This window comes from Cenococcum geophilum (genome assembly GCF_001692895.1).
Source record: "Cenococcum geophilum 1.58 unplaced genomic scaffold K441scaffold_101, whole genome shotgun sequence".
NCBI lineage: Eukaryota > Fungi > Ascomycota > Dothideomycetes > Gloniales > Gloniaceae > Cenococcum > Cenococcum geophilum.
Genome location: NW_027137659.1, coordinates 248,955 through 269,305, shown reverse-complemented (window position 1 = coordinate 269,305; position 20,351 = coordinate 248,955). Strand labels below are relative to the sequence as shown.

The following is a 20,351-nucleotide window of genomic DNA, read 5'->3' as shown; positions in this document are numbered from 1 at the left end:
GAAAGCTATCTGATCTTACATGGAATTCATCACCTTCACCGCGTCCAGGAACCATGGACCCAATCTCAATCATTGGACTAGCTGGTTCAATCGTCAGCATAGTTGACGTGGTCACCAAATCTCTCAAAGCCTTGAATGAGTTACGTCTCCGCTAGTTAGAAGCCAACTTAATGCTTATGCTACTCATAACGCAACTCAGTACTTTAAAAGCTGCGCTCGGCCAGATCGCAGAATAGATAAATTCGAGTCTCGCGGCAGACCCGCATCAGCACTATCAGCTCATCATTAACCTGGAAAGCGCTTTAAGCTGTTGTAAAACACTAATTACCTTGATGGATCGCCATATCTCGAAACTTGAGTGGAATGATCATATTGACCAGCCAATAAGTTTTGAGAAGAGAGTGAGAGTAGCGCTGAAAGATGGCGCTATTAAAGATTGTCTCACCCATCTGGGAAACCAGACGAATGCTCTCAATTTGCTGCTCACAGCTTTCAATTGGTAAGATCACCTGATTTATACGTTCGTCAAACTCTGCTTATCAGAAGGGCAACAGTCGAAATCAGTCCGAGCAGAGAGCGTTACTAGAGAAGAAGAAAAGCCGCAAAATCTTTGAGCAGATTCGAGACGACTCATCCTCGCTGGCTGTGTTCTATGACTCGGCCTCCTTCATTACTAGTCTTACTAATGTGACTGAAACTTCATCGAAGCTTTCATTGAAGTTTCGCTTCGACGGGGAGCTGTTGCGGTCAAAAGTCTATCAAGGTACAGTGCGGTCACTTCTTCGACGCGCCATACATGGATCAAATGGGTCTAAGGTTATATCGGAATCTGCCAAGTCATTTTCACAGCCGGATCGGCCGATATACGAAATGGGGCTGTGGATAGCACGGATGGAAAAATTGTCGGCTATGATTGTATGGAGTAGGACGCCCACTCCCGGATGGCTGGGGACAGGTTACAAAACTTTGCCTCTCACACGACCGGCGGGTTAAACTTGGCTACTCTGGACTACAATAAATTTTGTTTCTTGGAACATCTGGAAGACTCAAGAGCGCCCCCACCTTGGATGGCTCAACGTAAATGTGTCCTTTTCTGGTCGACAGAGTTCGATATTCCTCGCATACGAGACGAGGTGTCTTCTTATTTGAGGAAAATCACCGTAATCGTGTTTACTTACGATTTTAGCCTCTATAATGGTCGGGGCTAGAAGAACCATTCATTGACCCGAGGTACGAGTGGTCTATATATTCGGGTTGGGGGGTCCTGGAATTCAAACTTCCGCCAAGCCAGCTTCTAATTGGTTAGAAATTCGGCTTCTAATTGGTTAGAAACAAAACCGCGCGCGGTAAGGTATGGCAGAATCCACGTAACGAACATTAAAATATTATAAACATCAAAATATCTTAGTATTGCACCTTCCTTTTTATTTATACCTCTATTAATACCACCATATACATTATAGATATGGCAGATTATACTATAATTAAGTGCAGCAAGTGCCATATCTATAAGCCCCGCCTTAACTTTATTAAAGACGGCCCTTTAAAGAAGCCCCTAAAGCTATGCCAGTTATATTAGTCAAAGGCGCATCTTCCCTATATATTACTTCTACTTCTGCTTACTTTTCTAGATCTCTAAATATAATTTAAATAAGCGGAGAGCTCTTATAGAGTTAGGTTCTACTACTAAAAATTATCCTATAAGGCGCTAGCGAACTACTCCACCTAAAAACGATACTAAGAACACCTTCCTGCCTTGCGGCTAGAACAGTTAAGATACCCCTAAAATAGCTTAACGGTAGGGTAAAGCTCACTTACCTACTCCTTCGCTATATACTATAGATAAAGCTCTATATAGTAGAAGAGGTGTTACGGCACTGGCAGAAAGCGGCAACTATGGTAGACGTTATGGTAGACGCAGGGCTCACGTGACTCTCACGTGACTAGGGATCGTATATAACTCCTCGCGTTGCTGCTTGTCCTTTCCTTTCCTTTTCTTTAGCTTTAGATTCTCGTTTATAGACAATCCAATTGTACAGGCTTGCACGTCCCTCATACCGTGCTCATGCCTCGATTGACTGAGTCGCTAACACCCCCCTAATTAGTCAGCACTTTAACATGCGGAACGTTGGTCCCCCAACGCAAATTTTGACCCGAGTGTAATAAGCCAATTAGTTAACCCAAAGCTTTAATTTAGAGCTTTATTATATAAACTTTAATTAATATATATAGAGATGAGGTTTTCCAGGGGGAGACCCCCTGGGACCCCCCTATATAGAGCTTTTGCTTAATTTAGAAGTAGTAGTAAGATTAAGGCGCCTTGGTTACTGCTAGGTAAGGATCTACTGCAGTGACTGAGGCGCCCTACTTGAGCCGGGCCTAAAGAATATATTGGTCACGAATATAGTACATATTTGGACTGCAGAGCTTTAATGTAGAGCCCTCTACGTAGGATATAATATAGTAGATTGTGATTCCAATTTGAAGCTTTATATACTAAATATTTTTAATGCCTAATAACTATTAACCACGTTATTGCCTACCTAGTTCGGACGTATAACGATATGATGGCTTAGCGACGATATAATAGCTTGGCGCCGAGTAATGGGAGGGAGGAGAGGGAGGGGAGGAGATTGGGGGTGGCTCGGCCACTGCAAGAAGGTTGTGATATTGGTGTGGTGTTGAACTTTAAAAATTGTGTCCTGGGAGCTTGATTGACAACCCCTATATAAAACGTTAATAACGTTTAATTATAGAGCTTTAAACTGGCAGATTTTTTAGGAATGCCTATTATAAGTAGCTCCGAGTGCGAAATCTAGAATATTTAGTAGTAGTGTGAGTATGGGATAGGGTATATATTTGCGTTCCCAAATGTCGTTACGTAACGCAATTTTTAGGTAACAAAAACTAGCTGTTAACGTTGCTCGACTGACACCTACTGGAGGTTCCTCTGTCCTTCCTGTTTTCTCTTTCGCCTGTCTCCTTGTCCGATGCTATCTATATTGCCATATTAACTAATAGATCCCTTAGTGGGGACTAAGGAGTATTAGAGCACCTTTAGCTCTTATAAGGAAGAAGAAAAGAAGAGAGGAAGGTATGAAGGAGGGAGTATTTATAGATGGGAGGAGGCCTGTAAGTATAGGAGATTAGGCAGCTATAATATAGCTATTGACGTTGCTTGACTGACACCTACTGGAGGCTCCTCCGTCCTTCCTATCTTCTTTCTCGCCCGTCTCCTTGTCTGATGCTGTCTATATCGCTATGTTAACTAATAGGTCCCTTAGTGGGGACTGAGGAGGAGTATTAGAGCACCTCTAGCTCTTGTAAGGAAGAAGAAAAGAAGAGAGGAAGGTGTAAAGGAGGGAGTATTTATAGACGGGAGGAGGCCTATAAGCATAGGAGGTTAGGCAGCTATAATATAGCCATTAATATTACTCGACTGACACCTACTGGAGGCTCCTCCGTCCTTTTTGTCTTTTCTCTCGCCCGTTTTTTTGTTTGATGCTATCTATATCGCCATATTAACTAATAGGTCCCTTAGTGGGGACTAAGGAGGAGTATTAGAGCACCGCTAGCTCTTATAAGGAAGAAGAAAGGAAGAGAGGAAGGTGTAGAAGGAGTATTTATAGATGGAAGGAGGCCCTACGAGTATGTGATTTGGTAAGTACTAATAGTATAAGATTCTTGTATAAGATGGGCTTGATTGCTTACTAAAATATAGGGTATCTCTGTTACTGCAGTGGCTACTGTAGTGGTAGAGACGCCTTAAATATTTGATGTAACCGACTACTGAGGCTGTTGATAAGTGGAAGGTAGGCTACTGATGTGGTGCGAACGATATAGTTATTAATATCGTTTATAGCCTGTTTTTACTTCTAGTGTACGTGTAGATCGTCCTTATATTCGGCGTAGAGCTAGTTATAGGTAGTGAGCTGGTTTGGGTCTAGCTTTACTATTAATATAGCCGTAGGTAGTATGTCCCTTGGTGTAGGCTAACTTGGTAGTTCTAGCTTTGGAAGATTTAGAAGATCGTCTTTCTTCTTAGATGGGTCGATATACTACTATACCTCGTTAGTTTTAGCTGTGTCTTGGATGATAAAGAACTATTAAATTTAATTGGATGGCTTGTTAAGGATGAGGTTGATTTTTAATTTAGTAGGGGTTGTTATTTTTAGAATTTGATAGGTTAGGAAGGGTTTAGGTTAGGGTCTAGCTAGCGTCTTGGCAGAACCTTATTTAGACGTTGATTTGATTCGTTAGTTTGGATTACTAAAATCTAAAATTTTGTTACGGGGAGCGTGTAAGGGTACTTTTGGTCCCTTACTCGGCTACATCCCGGGAGCTCTCAGGGGCTGCCAAGGCTAGCCTTCGGCTAGGCCTTGGCCACCCCTTATAAGCTCCTCGGGCTTGCAGCCTCCTTCCTCCCCATCGGTTCGTCTCAGTACGAGGCTATTGCCTACCCTCATTACCATATCGTCCTCTTCCATCGACTCCCTATGTGACTCATGCTCGGCTTGCCTGCTCCCTACCGTACACCCTGGCAATACTGCCTCACAGAGCGCGATTAATGACCCCTACTAACAGCTCTAACTACGTCTAATTTTTAATTTATAAATCGGCAGATCTATAGGTAATAGTTATTGTAAGTAGCTCTAGGTGCGGTATATATAAAATCTTAACTATAGGGTAGAGAAGTTGTGGCTGCTAATATGCGGTCCTAAGTAGTATGTATTCTTGGAGGTTATATAACTCCTTATATAAGTAATATTTCCGCCCTTTAAAAAAAACTTAAAAAATTCTAAAAATTGATTAACGCTATAGATAGCAGCAATATTGATCCGGCAAGACTGCTAATTCTCTCTATATACTATTGTATGTATATCTAATAGCTTTAGAAGTGGTAAGAAGGTAGGACGGATAGGGGGGTTAAATTTTAGAAAATTGGATTTCGCGGTTAAGCTGTTTAAAAATTAGGAAACCAAGACGAATACTATATTCTCCGCTTATCTCTAAGCTAGTATATAATTTCCTATTTAGGAAAAGTCGTTTATAAGTAGTTGCTGCTGCCTCCGTATAAAATCATCTTGTTATGCCTCTTTGGTCTTACTTATAGATGACTGAAATTATTTTATATTAAACCTATATTTAAATATAAGCCCTAAAAGCTTCTTAACTCGTGAGATTGCTATATAGGTTAGCCTAGCTATTTTATTCTTTTCCTTAATATCTAGAACTATTTGGTTAAGTGTTAGGCCCTAGCTTTTATGTACGGTAAGAGTAAAAGCTAGAGTAATTGGAAATTAACGCCGTAAGTAAGAGCCTCTTATACCCTCCTACTTATAAAGTATAGAAAATATAGGGACGACTTTCTTACTATTCTGCCGAGTGAATAGGGCAGGTCCGTTATACCTATCTATTGTAATTAGTAGTGACTGAGGCTAATCCTTTTTAATATCCGCGTGTCCCTTCTATATGATATCTTTAACTGTCTGTATAAGTAGAGGTTATAAATCGTATTACGCGCAGAGCGTATGCGGCAGGGGCCGTATAGCGTAGCGTAGGTCACCTGACTACCTACGGCCCGATAGATAGCCCGACCTTTACTACCCCTTTCTTTCTCTTTTGGTAGACAAGATAGAACACGAATGAATCAAAGAACCAGTTACCTTATATTGCAATTGCAGTACCCCCCCGGGTGATACCGACATTAACTATATTAGTAGTACCGTTTACTAAGCCTAGTTTAACCTAGATATTCTATATTAGTATTACTTTCGCGCCAATATATAGGGCTAGATTCTCTATAGTATTGTACTAATTAGGAGTAACTTTCCGTGTACCTATACTAGTATTAACTGACTTAATAACTACTACTGGCTGTAAAAGGTCGCGAAGCCGAATAGTGTTATACTTATCTATAGTAGCGCGCGTGCTATATAGCCGAATTGCGTTGTTAAAGCTCGCAATCTTATTAGTGGATAGGCCCTGCTTATACCTAGTTAAAAGAAGCTTTTAGGTTAAATTACTTATAGAATTACTACGTAGCTTTATAAGGGCTGTCCTAAATATAGAGCTCTTAGCGTTATTACCGCCCTGCCGCATAACTTGATCTAGGACAGCTATTTGGTTAATTGCCTTATAGGCTCCCTTTCTATAGCTGGCGAGCTCTAACGGCCTAGCGGGTAGATTGATATATAAGGCCGCCTGACCTATAGGGGGAAGCTGATGGAAATCGCCTATTAGTAAGATGTTTAAGCCTCTGAAGTAGTCGTTGTTATATATAGGGTAGATCTGACAAAGGCGGCGATTAATTTAGGCTAGATATACTTGCCTGATTATAGATTTCTCGTTAAGAACAAGATAGTGAATATCCTTAAAAGCTTGCTATAGAGGCGTAAGACTGGTAGCAGGCAATTTCTTAAATAGGCGATTTACTAGCAACCTTAATAGATTGTATATAGTTCTGCCGTTAATATTAAAGGTAGCTACCCTAGTAGGGGCCGCTCGAGCTAATGGTATTGGCTTGCTATTAGCCCTTACTATATTATAGAGCGTAGTAGAGAGGATAGTAATAAGATATGATTTGCCGGTTCCTGCCTCTCTATTAACGTTAATCTGTAGTAGGGGGGGGCTAAGGCCCGCTTGGATCTGCCTATAGTAATTAACTATAATATTATAGATATAACGCTGATCTAGTTGTAAGGAGGACGGAGTTGCTGTTTGGGATAGGCGGCTCTATGGTAGAGGCTGTAGCCGTACTTCCTGCTAATAAGTCCTTTTATTAAGCTGCGGGTACGTACCCTAATGTATACTCTAGTCGTAGTTATAATTAAGCTCCCTATTACTAAGCCTGTTAGGATCCTTAATTTTAACTTTATTAGTATTTTAAATGCGGGTATATAGGGCCTTAAAGGACTAGTATAGCTCTAAGTCGTCTATAAAACCGCTATTAAACTTATTAATATTATTAGCAGTTTTATAGCCTTCCTCTAGTTTCCGATTGTAGAAGTAGTTAGGTAGGTGCTAATAAGAGTTAATATAAGCCTAATAGGAAGCTATATAATTAGGGGCCCTAAATCTATTAGTATAAGTAGCTACTTCCTTATACTCCCTCTATGGGTGATAAAGAATGAGCTTTATATAGCAGAACTTAGGATACTGTAAATAGGAACGATCGCCGTTATATTACGGAAAGTATAATATAACTTAAGGCCTTACTCTTGGCTAATGCTTATAAGTAGAGTAATTAAAATGGAGTAGAAAATTGAGGAAAGTAATGTCCTCTACCCTATTTGGGCGGCGCTTATATTTCTTATAGTTAGATAGTCCGCACCCTCTTAGTTGCCTATTATTAAGCTTATATATAGCGCTTTAATCGTCCTCTTAGTAGTAGTTTAAAGTTACTATATTTCTAGAGCCTTTGTAAAGGGGAATGTTAAGAAGTAGATGGTATACCTTTTATGCTAATTAATTGCGTTTAGTAATAAGCTTATTTATAAACCTAGCTATGACCGAACTAAAGGTATAAAGGCTATTAGCGTGCGGCTGTACTAATTGGAGTAACTTTTAGTAGGAAGTTAACTTCTTCTCTTTCTTGCTGCAATATTTGCCTATATAGTTAACTATTACTAATATGCTTATAGTAGGTGATGTATTAATATTCGCCATCTACGCTAATATTATAGCTGCATTGTAACTATTAAGAAGCTTATTGTTATGCTATAGATAGAATGTCTAGTGATATGGATTTTGATCCTTTAATATAGCAGCCTTATTGCGGAGAGAGCGTGGAAAATAGAAGCGGTACTTCTTTGCTCTAGTGGAGCCTTTCTTTAATCTTAAGCAGTAAGATTTAGTGCAATTATGGTGCCGTTGAAATTGATTAAGGTAGGTAGTAAGAAGCTTACTAGTATTAAGCTGTTCTTTATAGCTAAGAGTAGAAGAATATTAGAGATTAGGAGGCCTAGATTGATTAGGATTAATTATGGATATAAAAGTAGCCTAGTACTTAGCAAAAGCCGCCCTTAAGTTATTAGCTGACGGATTTGGCCTTGGGGCTATTAAACTCTATAAGAAGCTATATATATGGCCGCTACCTTATACTTGTTACTTATATTAAGACTAAAAGTTAGTGCTATTAAATAGGCCTATAAGTACGTGCTTCTTAAATAGATTGAAGCGGCGATACAGCTAGTAAGTAGCAATATGCGGATTATTATTAAGATTTTGAGAAGTAATCCGGTAGTGCTAAGCCTTATTAATAGCCTTATATTTATTAAATAGAGGTATATAAGAGTGTAGATTATGCTAATATAGATTAGTAGCGCTAAGTGTAAAGAATAGAGACCCGCTTTTAATATTCTTAGTATAAGCCGTAAGCTTATTTCTCTTCTGCCTTTAGTAAGGTCTAGTGCCCTTAAGGTTTTATGCATGCCGTATAATCTTATTTAGTAACTGGCTACCCCTATTGCTATTTATAAGATTACTAAGCTTATTTAAAGATAGACTATTTTTTATCTAATCGGCCGTAAAGGAAGTGGGTGGTGTTAAGGGCTTGCTCTCTTATAATCCGATTAAACACGTAGTAGTGAAATAAGAGGTGGCGGCTAAACCGACTGTCCTGATACTTAAGTATATGCTTGGCGTACGCAGCCAGGGTAACTGTACGGCTTCGTGGCATGTTAAAATCGGCTTTGTTATAAGGAAATAGAGTAGGAAAGGCGCCGCGTATGATAAAGCTAGCTGATTACTTAGAGAGAGGTGTCTGTTGTATAGTAGGAACCTCTAGGCCCGCTTATAGGTCTTATTAGTGTTAAACCTTGCGACCTAAAAGCTCTAATTTATTAAGGTTAGGTACTAAATTAGGAACTAAAGTATCTAGTACGTCGTTATTAAATTTACTGTCTAGTATATTACTGCCAAGCTCGGTAGGTAGAGGATTAATAATAGGAGGACGTTGCATAGGAGCAGTAGGGTGAGCCGTTAGGCTATTAGAATTAGACTCTAACTTGTTAATATAAGGTAGCTGATCTAATATAGAGCTATTTTTAGGTAAGCTGGTAAGCTAAGTGCTATATATTTTAATATCGCGATAATTAGGATAATTGGCCTTTAGAAAGTAAAGCTATTATGCTATAGTAGAGCGCCTTATAGTATACCGCTTGGTAAACCGCTAACCTAGGTATTCGCCACCCTCTACTGCTGTAGGCCTTACGACTAGTATATCGAGTTTAGTAGGTAGCCGTGGTAGCTGCCTCTAAGTCTTTAGTGTGTTCTGGCCAAAGTAGCAGATATGGCTAGTATAGCGATGTTGCTGGCCGCGTATATGTATGACTTATAGATAAACGTATACGCGCGTAATTAGAAGCTCCTCTACTGCGGTAAGTATAGGTAGGAAGCTAGGAATAGGCCCTAGATTAAGCCCGTTGCTTTTACTAAATAGGGGAGGAAGGGTTAGATATTTAAGGCTATTGGTGTCCTTAATGTAGGCTTTATATATACTTATATTATCACCCTCTGTAGCTAGGCCTATTTAGAACCACCGCTCCTTATAATGACTACATGTCTCTATATATTTAGCCTATAGTATACTCCTAAACTTCTTAATTCGCTCCTAATTAATAGCCGAAATGGGTAGTAATATAGCCGTAGTTGGAGCTTACCGCGAGAAAGGTGGTATTGGTGGTAGGGTAGGTATTGGCGGTAGAGTAGGTATAGGAGCTAGTTCCGGTAAGGACGTATTTGGGCCATCTAGGGTGCCTCTTTTGCTGTATGGAGCTTTATCTGTAGTATATAGTGGAGGAGTAGGCGAGTGAGCTTTACCCCGCCAATTAAGAATGCGGTGCTCCTGTTATATTGCCCTAATTGTCTTCCGCCGTTAAGCTATTTTAGGGGTATCTTGACTGTTCTGGCCGCGAGGTAAAAAGACGTCCTTAGTATCGGTTTTAGGTAAAGTATTTTGCTGGCGCTTTATAGGATGAGTCTTAGTAGAACTAAGCTCTGCTTTCCGCCTATTTAAATTATATTTAGAGCCCTAGGAAAGTAAGTAAAAGTAGAAGAAATATATAGGGAAAACGCGCCTTTGACCGACACGATTAATATTGCTTTAAAAGCTTAGTAGATGGGCCGTTTTTAATAAAATTAATATGGGGTTGTATTGAACAGCACTTGCTGCACTTAATTAGAGCAGGTTCTACTATAGTTAAGACGCGTATAGTAGTATTGATAGAGATGTCAACAAAAAGGTTGATTTGTTAATAGTGAGATCTTGAATATTTTGATGTTCGTCACGTGTATTCTGCAGGTAGATACCGCCCGCGGTTTTTTTTTGGACCAATTAAAAGCCGGCTTGGCAAGGGTTTGAAATCCAGGACCCGAAAATATAGACCACTCGTACCTCGGGTCAATAAACAAGTGGTTGGTGCACCAAACGCGTAACTACGCGTTTGGTATACCACGTGCTGTAATTATACAGTATCTTTGTAAGATAGCATTCTACAAGCTTCGGTTCAGAGGCATTTGTACGAGCCGTCACACCGCCTAATTTATAGGGAGAAGCTGATAGAAATCGCCTACTAGTAAGATGTTCAAGCCTCCAAAGTAGTCATTGCTACGCGTAGGGTAGATCTAACGGAGGCGGCAATCAATCCAGGCTAGATGTACTTACCCAATTATAGATTTCTCGTTAATGACGAGATAGTAAATATTATTAAAAGCTTGTTATAGAGGCGTAAGACTAGCAATAGGCAATTCCTTAAACAGGCGATTTACTGGCAACCTCAATAGATCGTATATAGTTCTACCGTTAATATTAAAGGCAGCTACCCTAGTAGGGGCCGCTCGAGCTAATAGCATCAGCTTGCTATTAGCCCTTGCCATATTATAGAGCGTGTAACGGCGCTATCGCACGTTACCTGCCAAATTCTGCCATATTCTGCCGACCTGCGATTGGCCCGCCTAAAACTGGCGCCTTGGCGGCTCACCCTACATATTTGTTTACACCGGTCCTGGCGACCCCTTTTCCTTCTCTTTAGCTTAGTATCTTCGTAATACAGCATTCTACAAGCTTCGGTTCAGAGGCATTTGTACGAGCCGTCACACGCTCTTTACAACGACTGCACGTCTCCATACGTTTAGCCTGTAGTATCCCTTAGCACGTCAATTCGGGTCCAATTGTTATCGATAAGATCCAGCCAATCAATTGAACTGCATTTAACGCCCGTACTCAGGAATACGAAGCTTTTGATAGAGGCCAAACTCCATAGTATTTTAATATATAAGCTTATTCTTTGAAGTTGAGTCGCTCAATATGAGGTTACTAGCACTTATCCTTTCTGCAGAAATTCTAGCACGAGTAGAAGGCATTGCGGTAGGTATTTGTGCGTTTTTGAAAACGGTGTTCCCGCACGGACCACTTACTCGTTGGACCCTGACGTGCTAAGGGATACTCCTAAACTTCTTAATTCGCTCCCAATTAACAGCTAAAACGGGGTATAGTATGTGGAGGCTCAGTCAAAAGAACAGAATCTATTGGTAGCCAGTGAACGAGAATTCCAAGACGAGGACTGGAAGAAGGTCGAGGAAAGGACACGTCTATATACATAGCGCCAAGGCTCGGCCGAGCCCCTGACTAGGGTGTTAGCGACTCAGTCAATCGAGGCACGAGCACGGTGAAAGGGTCGCGCAAGCCTGTACGATTGGATTGTCTATAAACGAGGATCCAAAGCTAGAGAAAGGAAAGGAGACGGAGGGCGGCGCCGCTCGACGTTATACAATCCTCTGGTCACGTGACGACAATTGTCTAAAACTGTGTGAAACTGTCTGCGACTGTCCGCCATAATCCACCGATATCCATCAGCCACAATCCACCAGAGACTTGTGGGCGAAACCTCTTGGCAGGAATCTGACCAATTAGACAACTTCGACCGTGCGGTCGAAGTTCCTTGAAATCTCTTTAACTACCTATATAGAAAATAAGCAATACACAGAGTTTTAGCCCCATAACCTTAATTTAACAAACTCTGCCCACCAGCTATGTTCTTAAAGTAAGGGTGCATCAATCTGGGCCATTAACGCAGCCAATCTCGCCCTTTTCGGTGCAGGCTAAGCCAGCCTGCAGATGGTCGAGGAGCTGCTTGGATGGGCTTATGTCTCAACTACAAGGGTTATAGGAAAGACCCATATGGTGTATTGTGTATGGATGTGTATGTGTGCGTGCCTACGCTATATAAATGGCTGTGTGGATGACTAGGAGGGTACGACCAGGGGGTTGTATTGCATTATTGCTTTTAAAAGTCATTGCAGTTATTATAGGACTGAGAGGAAGAACTTCCGGTGCTGTTAATATAAACAGCTGCCTCCCCTTCCCGTTGTAATCGGCCTCCGAGGTTTTCACTTCGGTCGAAGCACAAAGTCTCGATGATAGTAAGCACCGTGTCTCGGCGGGCATCTTGATTGAGTGTGTTATCTTTTGATAGCAGAGCTGTTGCTAAAGCCCAAAGGTTTGGAAGCTATTTGTCTGATCAGTCCCACGTTACTGACGCCAGTCAAAGATACTGAATGGAGGCACAAAATCAATGTGTACTTACGTCGTCCTGAACTTCCCGCCTCTCCTTACGGTCTCTCTTTCTTCCAGCTTGCTTGCCTTCTAGACCATAGGTTGCGGGTCCTTTGCTAGCAGCGCCAAACGAATGCTGCGTAATGAAGGAATTCAACTCCTCAACAAGGATCTCTTCGGCGCCTTGGATAATCTGTTCTCGGAACCCTCGACGCTCCCATTCCGCCCAGTCCTTGGCCGCGTTGTGGAGGATGCTTAGAAGCCGAGGCAGTCGCCGGTTGCGGCTCAATCTCTGTTCCTTATACAATGGAGAGGTATGCTCAAACATCTCTGTGTAGTATGCTGCAACGACCTCGTCGAGAGTGCCAAAACCCATAGCTACGGCCTGATCTATGACATAACAGATACGGTCTTGAAGGGGAGCAGTTGCATCCACGTTCCGCTGAACGTCCTCTTGTGGTATGTCGGCGGGGTAGTCGGACAAGCATAGATGAGCTTCTTTGTTAGGCCTCAGGCCATAAAGGCTCTGTGGCGAGCAGAATGCGTCCAATTCCAATCCTACCGGCACGCTAGACGTGGAACATAATGTCACAGGAGCTGGAGGTTCTTGCAACCCGGGCGGCGTGTTCCAAGCACAGGACGAGTTATCTAGCGAGAAGGCTGCGGTTAAACTATTGGAGTTGAGGGACGCTGCTTGGTCCACGGCTTCGACCTCATGTGAAGGACAGCCGTTATTAACATCGGCTGATGGCGCTGACGAAGTTAGCAATAAAGATGCCAGCAGCGATGCGATCTACCTACTCATGAAGAAATCAACAGTCATTGCATGATCATTTCGTATCGCCGGCACCGGACATATCGAGTCCACTGTGGTAGATGCTGTGGCCGATACCAAAGTCGAGCTGGATGACTGGACCCTGGTTGGTTCCTTAATTTGCTTCTCATGCACCTTTAATTTTTCCTGGAGTACTTCCAGCTGCGTTTTTAAACGGCGACCTGTAAATGATACTATCAGCCGTTGTTTTCTTTTCCACAACCTTGGACTTCCAATCACGGTATACACTTACGATGTGTTCTCTGGGCGATACGATTTTGGACCCTCTTCTTCTCCTTACCATCTGGACGTTGAGTGCTGTCAACTACGGGACGGCTATGTTCTGCAGACAGATTTCCCTCGTCGTCAGGGACAATGACAGTCTCGATAAAGGACATAACGCAGAGAGGGAGAGAGACTACTATCCACACTTTCCTGTAAGAACACCAACTGGAAGCTGCGGCGGCCGAAGAAATGTGATGGAATGGCTGGTGACATCAACCCTCTGCCTATGATGACAAAGATAGGATTGTGAGACATGGAACCATCTGTTGAATTGAGGCTATGGGGCTAAAACTCTGTGTATTGCTTATTGACCCGAGGTACGAGTGGTCTATATTTTCGGGTCCCGGAATTCAAACCCCCGCCAAGCCAGCTTCTGATTAGTTAGAAACAAAACCGCGCGCGGTAAGTTGTGGCAGAATCCACGTGACGAACTTCAAAACACTAAGCTCCACTTATCTCAGGTGGCCTCAGCCGCTTCTCTGTGGAATTTGTGGCGTTGCATGGCCCCACTCCAAAGCCATAGCCCCACACTGTAAACTTGTGCGAACTCCTAAGCCAATCAGCGGCTCACACTAACTCCTCCGAACTCCTGAGCCAATAGAACCTCGCGCTACCCCCTAGACCCCTGCACCTCCCTAAATTCCTCTGTGAAGCATCTGAGAGATTATGGGCGCGTGTTTGCTGTAAGCCAGGCCAGATTTCTAACGCTTGTTAACTTTAAGCAACTATAATAGGGTTAATCTAGCAGCTACGGCTATAGTTCGCGATGCAATTAAATTATAATCTCTTTTACTAGTATATTTTAATTAATATAGCCAGCTAACCACCGTATTAAGGGTCGAAGTATAGCCTTAAAGTTTAAAAACGCGCTTTTTGAAGCCAGGCCGACCCAACTAGCTTGTTAACACAGCGACCGTACTCCACCACCACACCTCTATTCACCCTAAAACTTCCTAAGGTACCTCTTATACCCTATTACAAACAGCTCACCTAATTATACTATACCTATACTAGTAGGTATGGATTTGCTTCGCAGTAGGGGGGAAGCTTTAGGTAGAGGCTCGTGCATAGCTTTAGTAGAGCTTCGTGTAGAGTTTCGTGCAGAGCTTCGTGCAGAGCTTCGTGCAGAGCTTCGTGCAGAGCTTCGTGCAGAGCTTCGTGCAGAGCTTCGTGCAGAGCTTCGTGCAGAGCTTCGTGTAGAGCTTCGTGTAGAGCTTCGTGTAGAGCTTCGTGTAGAGCTTCGTGTAGAGCTTCGTGTAGAGCTTCGTGTAGAGCTTCGTGTAGAGGCTTCGTGTAGAGCTTCGTGTAGAGCTTCGTGTAGAGCTTCGTGTAGCTTCATGCACAGAGCTTCGTTACTTCGTGTAGAGCTCGTATTTTGTTCTAAGTGTAGACGATTATAGAGACTTCCTAGTATATCAGTGCTGCGTATTAGGAGAGTTTTGGAGCTCCGTATTAAGCTTAGAGTAGAGCTTCAAGCAGAGCCTCGCATAGAGCTTTTAAGCAGAGCTTTTGAGCAGTGCTCCGTGCAGAGCCTTAAGTAGAGCTTCGAGCAGAGCTTTATATAGGCGTTCGTGCAGGCGTTCGTGCATGCGTTCGTGCATGCGTTCGTGCATGCGTTCGTGCATGCGTTCGTGCATGCGTTCGTAGGGACGTTTGTAGGGACGTTTATAGGGGTATTAGGGGCACGGTCGGGCTCTATTGCGAATGCAATATATAGAGTAGGAGATGAGCTTTCAAATGGAGGTATTGGCGAGCTGAGAAGCGCTGTATTAGGGGTCGAAGTACGACGTCGAAGGCGATACAACTGTCGTCCACCAGTGAGGCTGTACAAAACGCGCCCATAATCTCTCAGACCCTCGGAGAGGAATCCACCTCGGCGCTCTGTAATTGGTTGCTAAAGCTAGCGCAAGCACTAACGCCTGCGGCGTACATTAGCTGCGGCGCCAGTCGCTAATTGGCTTAGGTGTGGCGGTGCCAACCGCTTATTGGCTCAGGAGTTTGCAGGAGGTAAGGTGGATTTTCTCTCCGAGGGTCTGAGTCAACTGAGATAAAGCTCCACCAATGCTCTGCAAAAGCTCTGCATCGAGCTCTACCAAAGCCCTGCAAAAGCTCTGCACGAAGCTCCGTACGAAGCTCTGCCAAAGCTCTATCAAAAGCTCTACCAAAGGCTTTGCAACACCTCTGCCCACCTAGTGTACTGGCCACGCAGCGAAATAGAGCACGCAGTGCGCAGGGGGGTCCAAGGGGGTTGTTGGAAAACAAGCCCGCAACGATATCACGTGATGAGACTTGTGGGAGAAACCTCTTGGCAGGAATCTGACCAATCAGACAACTTCGACCGGCGGTCGAAGTTCCTTGAAATCTCTTCAACCACATATACAGATAATAAGTAATGCACAGAGTTTAAGCCCCATAACCTCAATTCAACAAGATGCTACCAACTTGGGAATGGCGTAACTGAGGCAAACTTCTGTAAAAAGCGAACACCCAATCCACTGCTCGAACAGCGTGGAAGCGAGCATGAGCTGTTGTGCGAAACCGATGTCAGGATACCGGAGAATGTCAAATTTAATAGGCCGTACACAATGTACTGGGTGTGGCAGTGGCCGAACGTGCCTGGCAAAGATCCTAATTACCCCAATGGGAGAGACGAATACTATATACTTCTTGCCTTGATGTCGATCTTGTACTGAGCCTTCAACCAAAGCAGGTTGAGCATCCTCTCATTCAGCAAGACCCCATGCCTACAGCAGTCTCAGACTTTCAATCTAGAAGCGCTCTCACGGCCGACCCATTAGCTTTGTGCTCCACTTCAGGCATATAGGTAATAATTATGTTATATTAATAATAATTCATTGCTTAACGTCCGATTCGGATCCCTATTGGGCCCACGCGGACTACTCCTTATTTACATGTGGGGAGAAAACTCAACTTAAGAAAGACTCAACTTGAGAAAACCCCGTGATCCATCTCCCCGCCTNTTGGGACTCGCCTGCGAGGCGCNTGCGAGGCGCCTGCGAGTCACCTGTGGTGCTCCTACTACCTTACTTTTTGACCTCCTTGGGAACCACTGCTGCCGTAACAAGCCTACGGACGCGCTAGTATCGCACACTTTACTCTACTACTATAGAGTCATCAGGGGGCGCCCGTTGCTCGCCCCCCCGCCCTCCATTGTCATTTTCTTTACAACCCGGAACTGGTTTAGTACATTTTGGCTAATAAGCCACTGGGTAACCGCCTTAAGGCCTTTTTGTGTCGAGAGCAGTGTCTTATAGTTCTCTGTGCCAGCTACTGAGAGCATTACTTCTCGGTTAGTGCGTAAGGGGCATAACAGTATTACGTGTTTTGGTGTCTGTCTTGGCCAGCCACATTCGCATCTCGGGCTACCTACTGGGACACCCACCCAGTAGAGCCAGTCTTTTAGTCCTATTATTCCTGTTCTTAAGAGTGTTGCCATTGTATTTTCTGCCTTCGTTAGGCCTTCTCGGAGCCCTATGGTGTCTACCCCCCATGGCGTTGACCATGCTACGGCTTGGGTTCCTCTTGCCTCAGTCAGCCTCTGTACCTTCGACTCCCATGCGCCTCTCCAGCGTTGGTCCAGCCAGTATTGCATTGCGGTAGATGGTTTCCCGGCGTTCTTTCGTGCTCTACTTTGGCTCCTTTCTCTCTCTTGCTGTTGTCCTTGCTGGCCTCTTGCGCGTCTCCCTTCCTCCTCTATGTGGGCCTGGGCCCTAAAGCAGCACCATTCTTCTTCTGCTTTCTTCACCTGTTTCTCCAATATATCTTCCCTACTTTGGGGTTGTTGGTTTGTTCTCCTACGAGGCGCCCTAGGGTCCCTCCATAGTTTATTTAGGCGTGTCTTGATATACTTTGTGACATTAGAGTTGCGTTCCTTTTGCGCCCTTTGCATTGCAGCGGCTTCAATATATAGTTGTAGGGGGGGAATATTAGCTTCCTTCTCAAGCAGAGCTGTGGCCGTTCGCTTATATCCGCCTGTTATACTCCGGAGGCAGGCTGTTTGGACCTTTTGGAGTGGTTTAATGTCGGACGGACAAGTCACTCATAAGAACTCTGTCGATTGAAGCTGGCTCTAGAAGCTCTCTATATACATGACGTTGGGGCAAAAGACTGACGACGACACTGACGACGACACTGACGACGATTTGGAACTATTACTCAATCGCCACCAGGTCGACATTGCCACTCAGTCGGTGATAGGTAATGAATAGGTAATAGAAAATAGATAGTAAGACATACGATAGCAAGAAACAGGGTGTGAGTCATAAGGTGGTACTTGACAGTGACCTCAATGTTCGACATTTAAGGAGCGATTTAGGGGGGCCTTTCTCAGATTCTCCAATGGCCCAGATACTAGACCCATACGTCATGGTTGGCCGGACAACTGCTGTGTATAGTAGGCGTGACCTCTGGAAGCATGGACCCCATGTGGAATTGACGATCCTAGATAATGCGATGTACTGTGCTTGGCCCTTACGGGTCGCTTGCGCCGCATGTGCGCTCCACCGGAGCTTACTGTCTACCCATACTCCTAATACTCTTAGGCCCTGAACTGGTTGACCCCCAAAGCCTCGGATGCGAATTGTGTGCTGGAGATCTGCAGATTGGTTGCGTTTTCTTGTAAAATGGATTAGCTGGTATTTCTCTGGTGAGAATTGGACTCCATGTCGTCTTGCCCATTCTATACAGGTGTTATGTGCTTTCTCTAGTGTTCTGCAATTCTCTGCGGCTGTTGGCCCGTATGTAATTAGGTTTGTGTCGTCGACGAAGCCTATCCCCTGGGTCGCCCCTTCCTCGAAGGAGTTAAGCAGGCTGCTTACAAAGAAAAGGAAGAGTATAGGCGAGAGGGGTGATCCTTGTGGTATTCCTGTTGCAACTGCGATAGGGGGGCTTTGGTATCCGCTGAAGACCAGTGATGTTTCTTTTTGACCCGTAAACCCTTGAACAAATTGTATGATCCATTCTGGGAAGCCTTTTGCCCTAAGGATGTATAGGAGACGCTCGTGGGGTACATTGTCGTAGGCGCCACTGATATCTAGGCTGAGCATTGATACTACGAAGTCCCTTCGCATCGCCCATGCAGATTTGATGGTGGCAGCGAGTAGCGTAAGTGCTGATAGTGTTGAGCGGTTCTTTCTTGCCCCCATTTNGCTTTGTNGTAGTAGGGCGTGTTCCTCAGCCGTGTCTGCTATGCGGTCCGCTATTACCCTTTCTAAGATCTTGCTAAGGGTATTCTCTAAGGCAATAGGGCGGTAGCTTCCTGGGAGTGAGTAGTCTGCTTTGCCTTCTTTGCGTAGGATAAACGTTGTCATAGCTCTTCCGAGTCTCGGGTAGTAGCCTATTGCAAAGCATGCTCTAGCTACATCCGCAAGCCAAGGTGCTATTAGTGGTCCGCAGGTCTTTAGGGCTTCATTTGGGATCCCATCTGGTCCTGGTGCTGTGTTGTTTGAAAGGCGGCTAATGGTTCTAGCCATTTCTTCGGTTGTCATGTCGCTGTCGACCCTCAGGCGAGTCACCTGTGCTTCGCCCGTGATATCGCTGAGGTCTGCTAAAGCTGGTTGAGGGGAAAATCTTTCTGTGAGGATCTTTGCCTTCTCATCATTGTCGCTTGTGGCCAGTGATTCACCTGGTCTTCGCAGGGGCGGAAGGTGTGGGTCTTCTACTGGACGTCCCGCCTTTTTCTTTGCCCATTTCGCCATCCTCCAAAGACCTTTGTTATGGGGGAGGCTCGGGTTAGTAGTATGCTCATTTATAAACCGTCTCCAGCTATTCCTTACTTCTTTTTTTAGGGTATTCTTTAGCTGGTTTCTTGTGTCTTTGTATTGTCTCTCATCTTCAGGATCATGGCTGCTTGTGTATTTTCTTCTTGCTCGTCGTTGGCTGGCGACAAGAATTGCGCATTGTGCGGACCATGCGTGTCGCGCGTAGGGGCCCGGTTATGAGACCGGGCAGTGCTCTTCTAGCCCGTTTTTAATTGCTGCCTGGATCCTTTCTAGTCTTCGGTCGATTTCCTCAGGGGTAGCCAATGAGCCTCGCTCGTTTGGTATCGGGTGGATTTCTTCTAGGTCTTGAAGTTGTTGTTCGACTGTGTTAAGGAAGCTGTCTGTCTTAAGCTTTCTTATTGCGTATCTTTTGCTATTTGGTTGCGCCTTAATATCCAGATCTAGCTGTATCTGGATGGGGATATGGTCTAAGGCAAGTGCCCATTCTTCTTCGGGGTTGCACCTTTCGAGTCTCTGGTATAGGCCTTCGTCCATAAATGTAAGGTCAATTGTGCTTCTAGCGGTGCCTCGTTGCCATGTAATTGCTCCTGGGGGGGTGGCCAGCTTAAGGCCCCAGGTGTCTATAGCTCTTAGTAGGCACTCTGCCTGTCGTTCAGCAGCAACATGGATACCCCCCCACCGCGGGTGGTGGAGGTTCATGTCTCCTAATAGGATAGACTCTGTGCCTTCGGTTTCCAGTAAGCTTATTGCCGATATAATGTTCTCTGTTTGTGGGACCCCTTCGACCCTAGGGTTATACACATTGATAATCTGTACCGGTCCCCTATATGTCTGGATTGCTATTACTGCAATATCTGGGTTGACTGCCTGCCATGACCACGAGGACAGGCTGATAGCCTTGCTGATCATAAAGCATACGCGTGTGGCTGCTTTTGGTTCGTATAGGAGCTGGAAT

The 20,351-nt window shown here is 44.2% G+C and overlaps 2 protein-coding genes across 2 annotated transcripts; one reads left to right on the top strand and one right to left on the bottom strand.

Moving 5' to 3' along the window:
* Positions 1–172: 172 nt before the first annotated feature.
* K441DRAFT_671506 (uncharacterized protein) lies at positions 173–1,043 on the top strand. The gene is made up of 2 exons (XM_067650430.1): positions 173–499; positions 555–1,043. The coding sequence occupies exons 1-2, from the start codon at positions 333–335 to the stop codon at positions 991–993; spliced, it is 606 nt and encodes a 201-aa protein (XP_067496495.1). The 5' UTR covers positions 173–332; the 3' UTR covers positions 994–1,043.
* An 11,244-nt stretch (positions 1,044–12,287) lies between these two features.
* On the bottom strand, positions 12,288–13,768 carry K441DRAFT_682938 (uncharacterized protein; the record flags this gene model as incomplete). Its single annotated transcript, XM_067651638.1, has 4 exons — positions 12,288–12,509; positions 12,588–13,309; positions 13,358–13,552; positions 13,624–13,768. 4 exons carry the CDS (start codon positions 13,766–13,768, stop codon positions 12,288–12,290), a joined length of 1,284 nt encoding a protein of 427 aa, XP_067496494.1.
* Between the last annotated feature and the right edge of the window lie 6,583 nt (positions 13,769–20,351).

Excerpts from the sequence above, each read along its gene's own strand:
- K441DRAFT_671506 (XM_067650430.1), top strand. The coding sequence starts at position 333 with ATGGATCGCCATATCTCGAAACTTGAGTGGAATGATCATATTGACCAG. Across the intron at positions 500-554 it reads CTGCTCACAGCTTTCAATTG|TCGAAATCAGTCCGAGCAGA; the intron begins GTAAGATCACCT and ends GAAGGGCAACAG.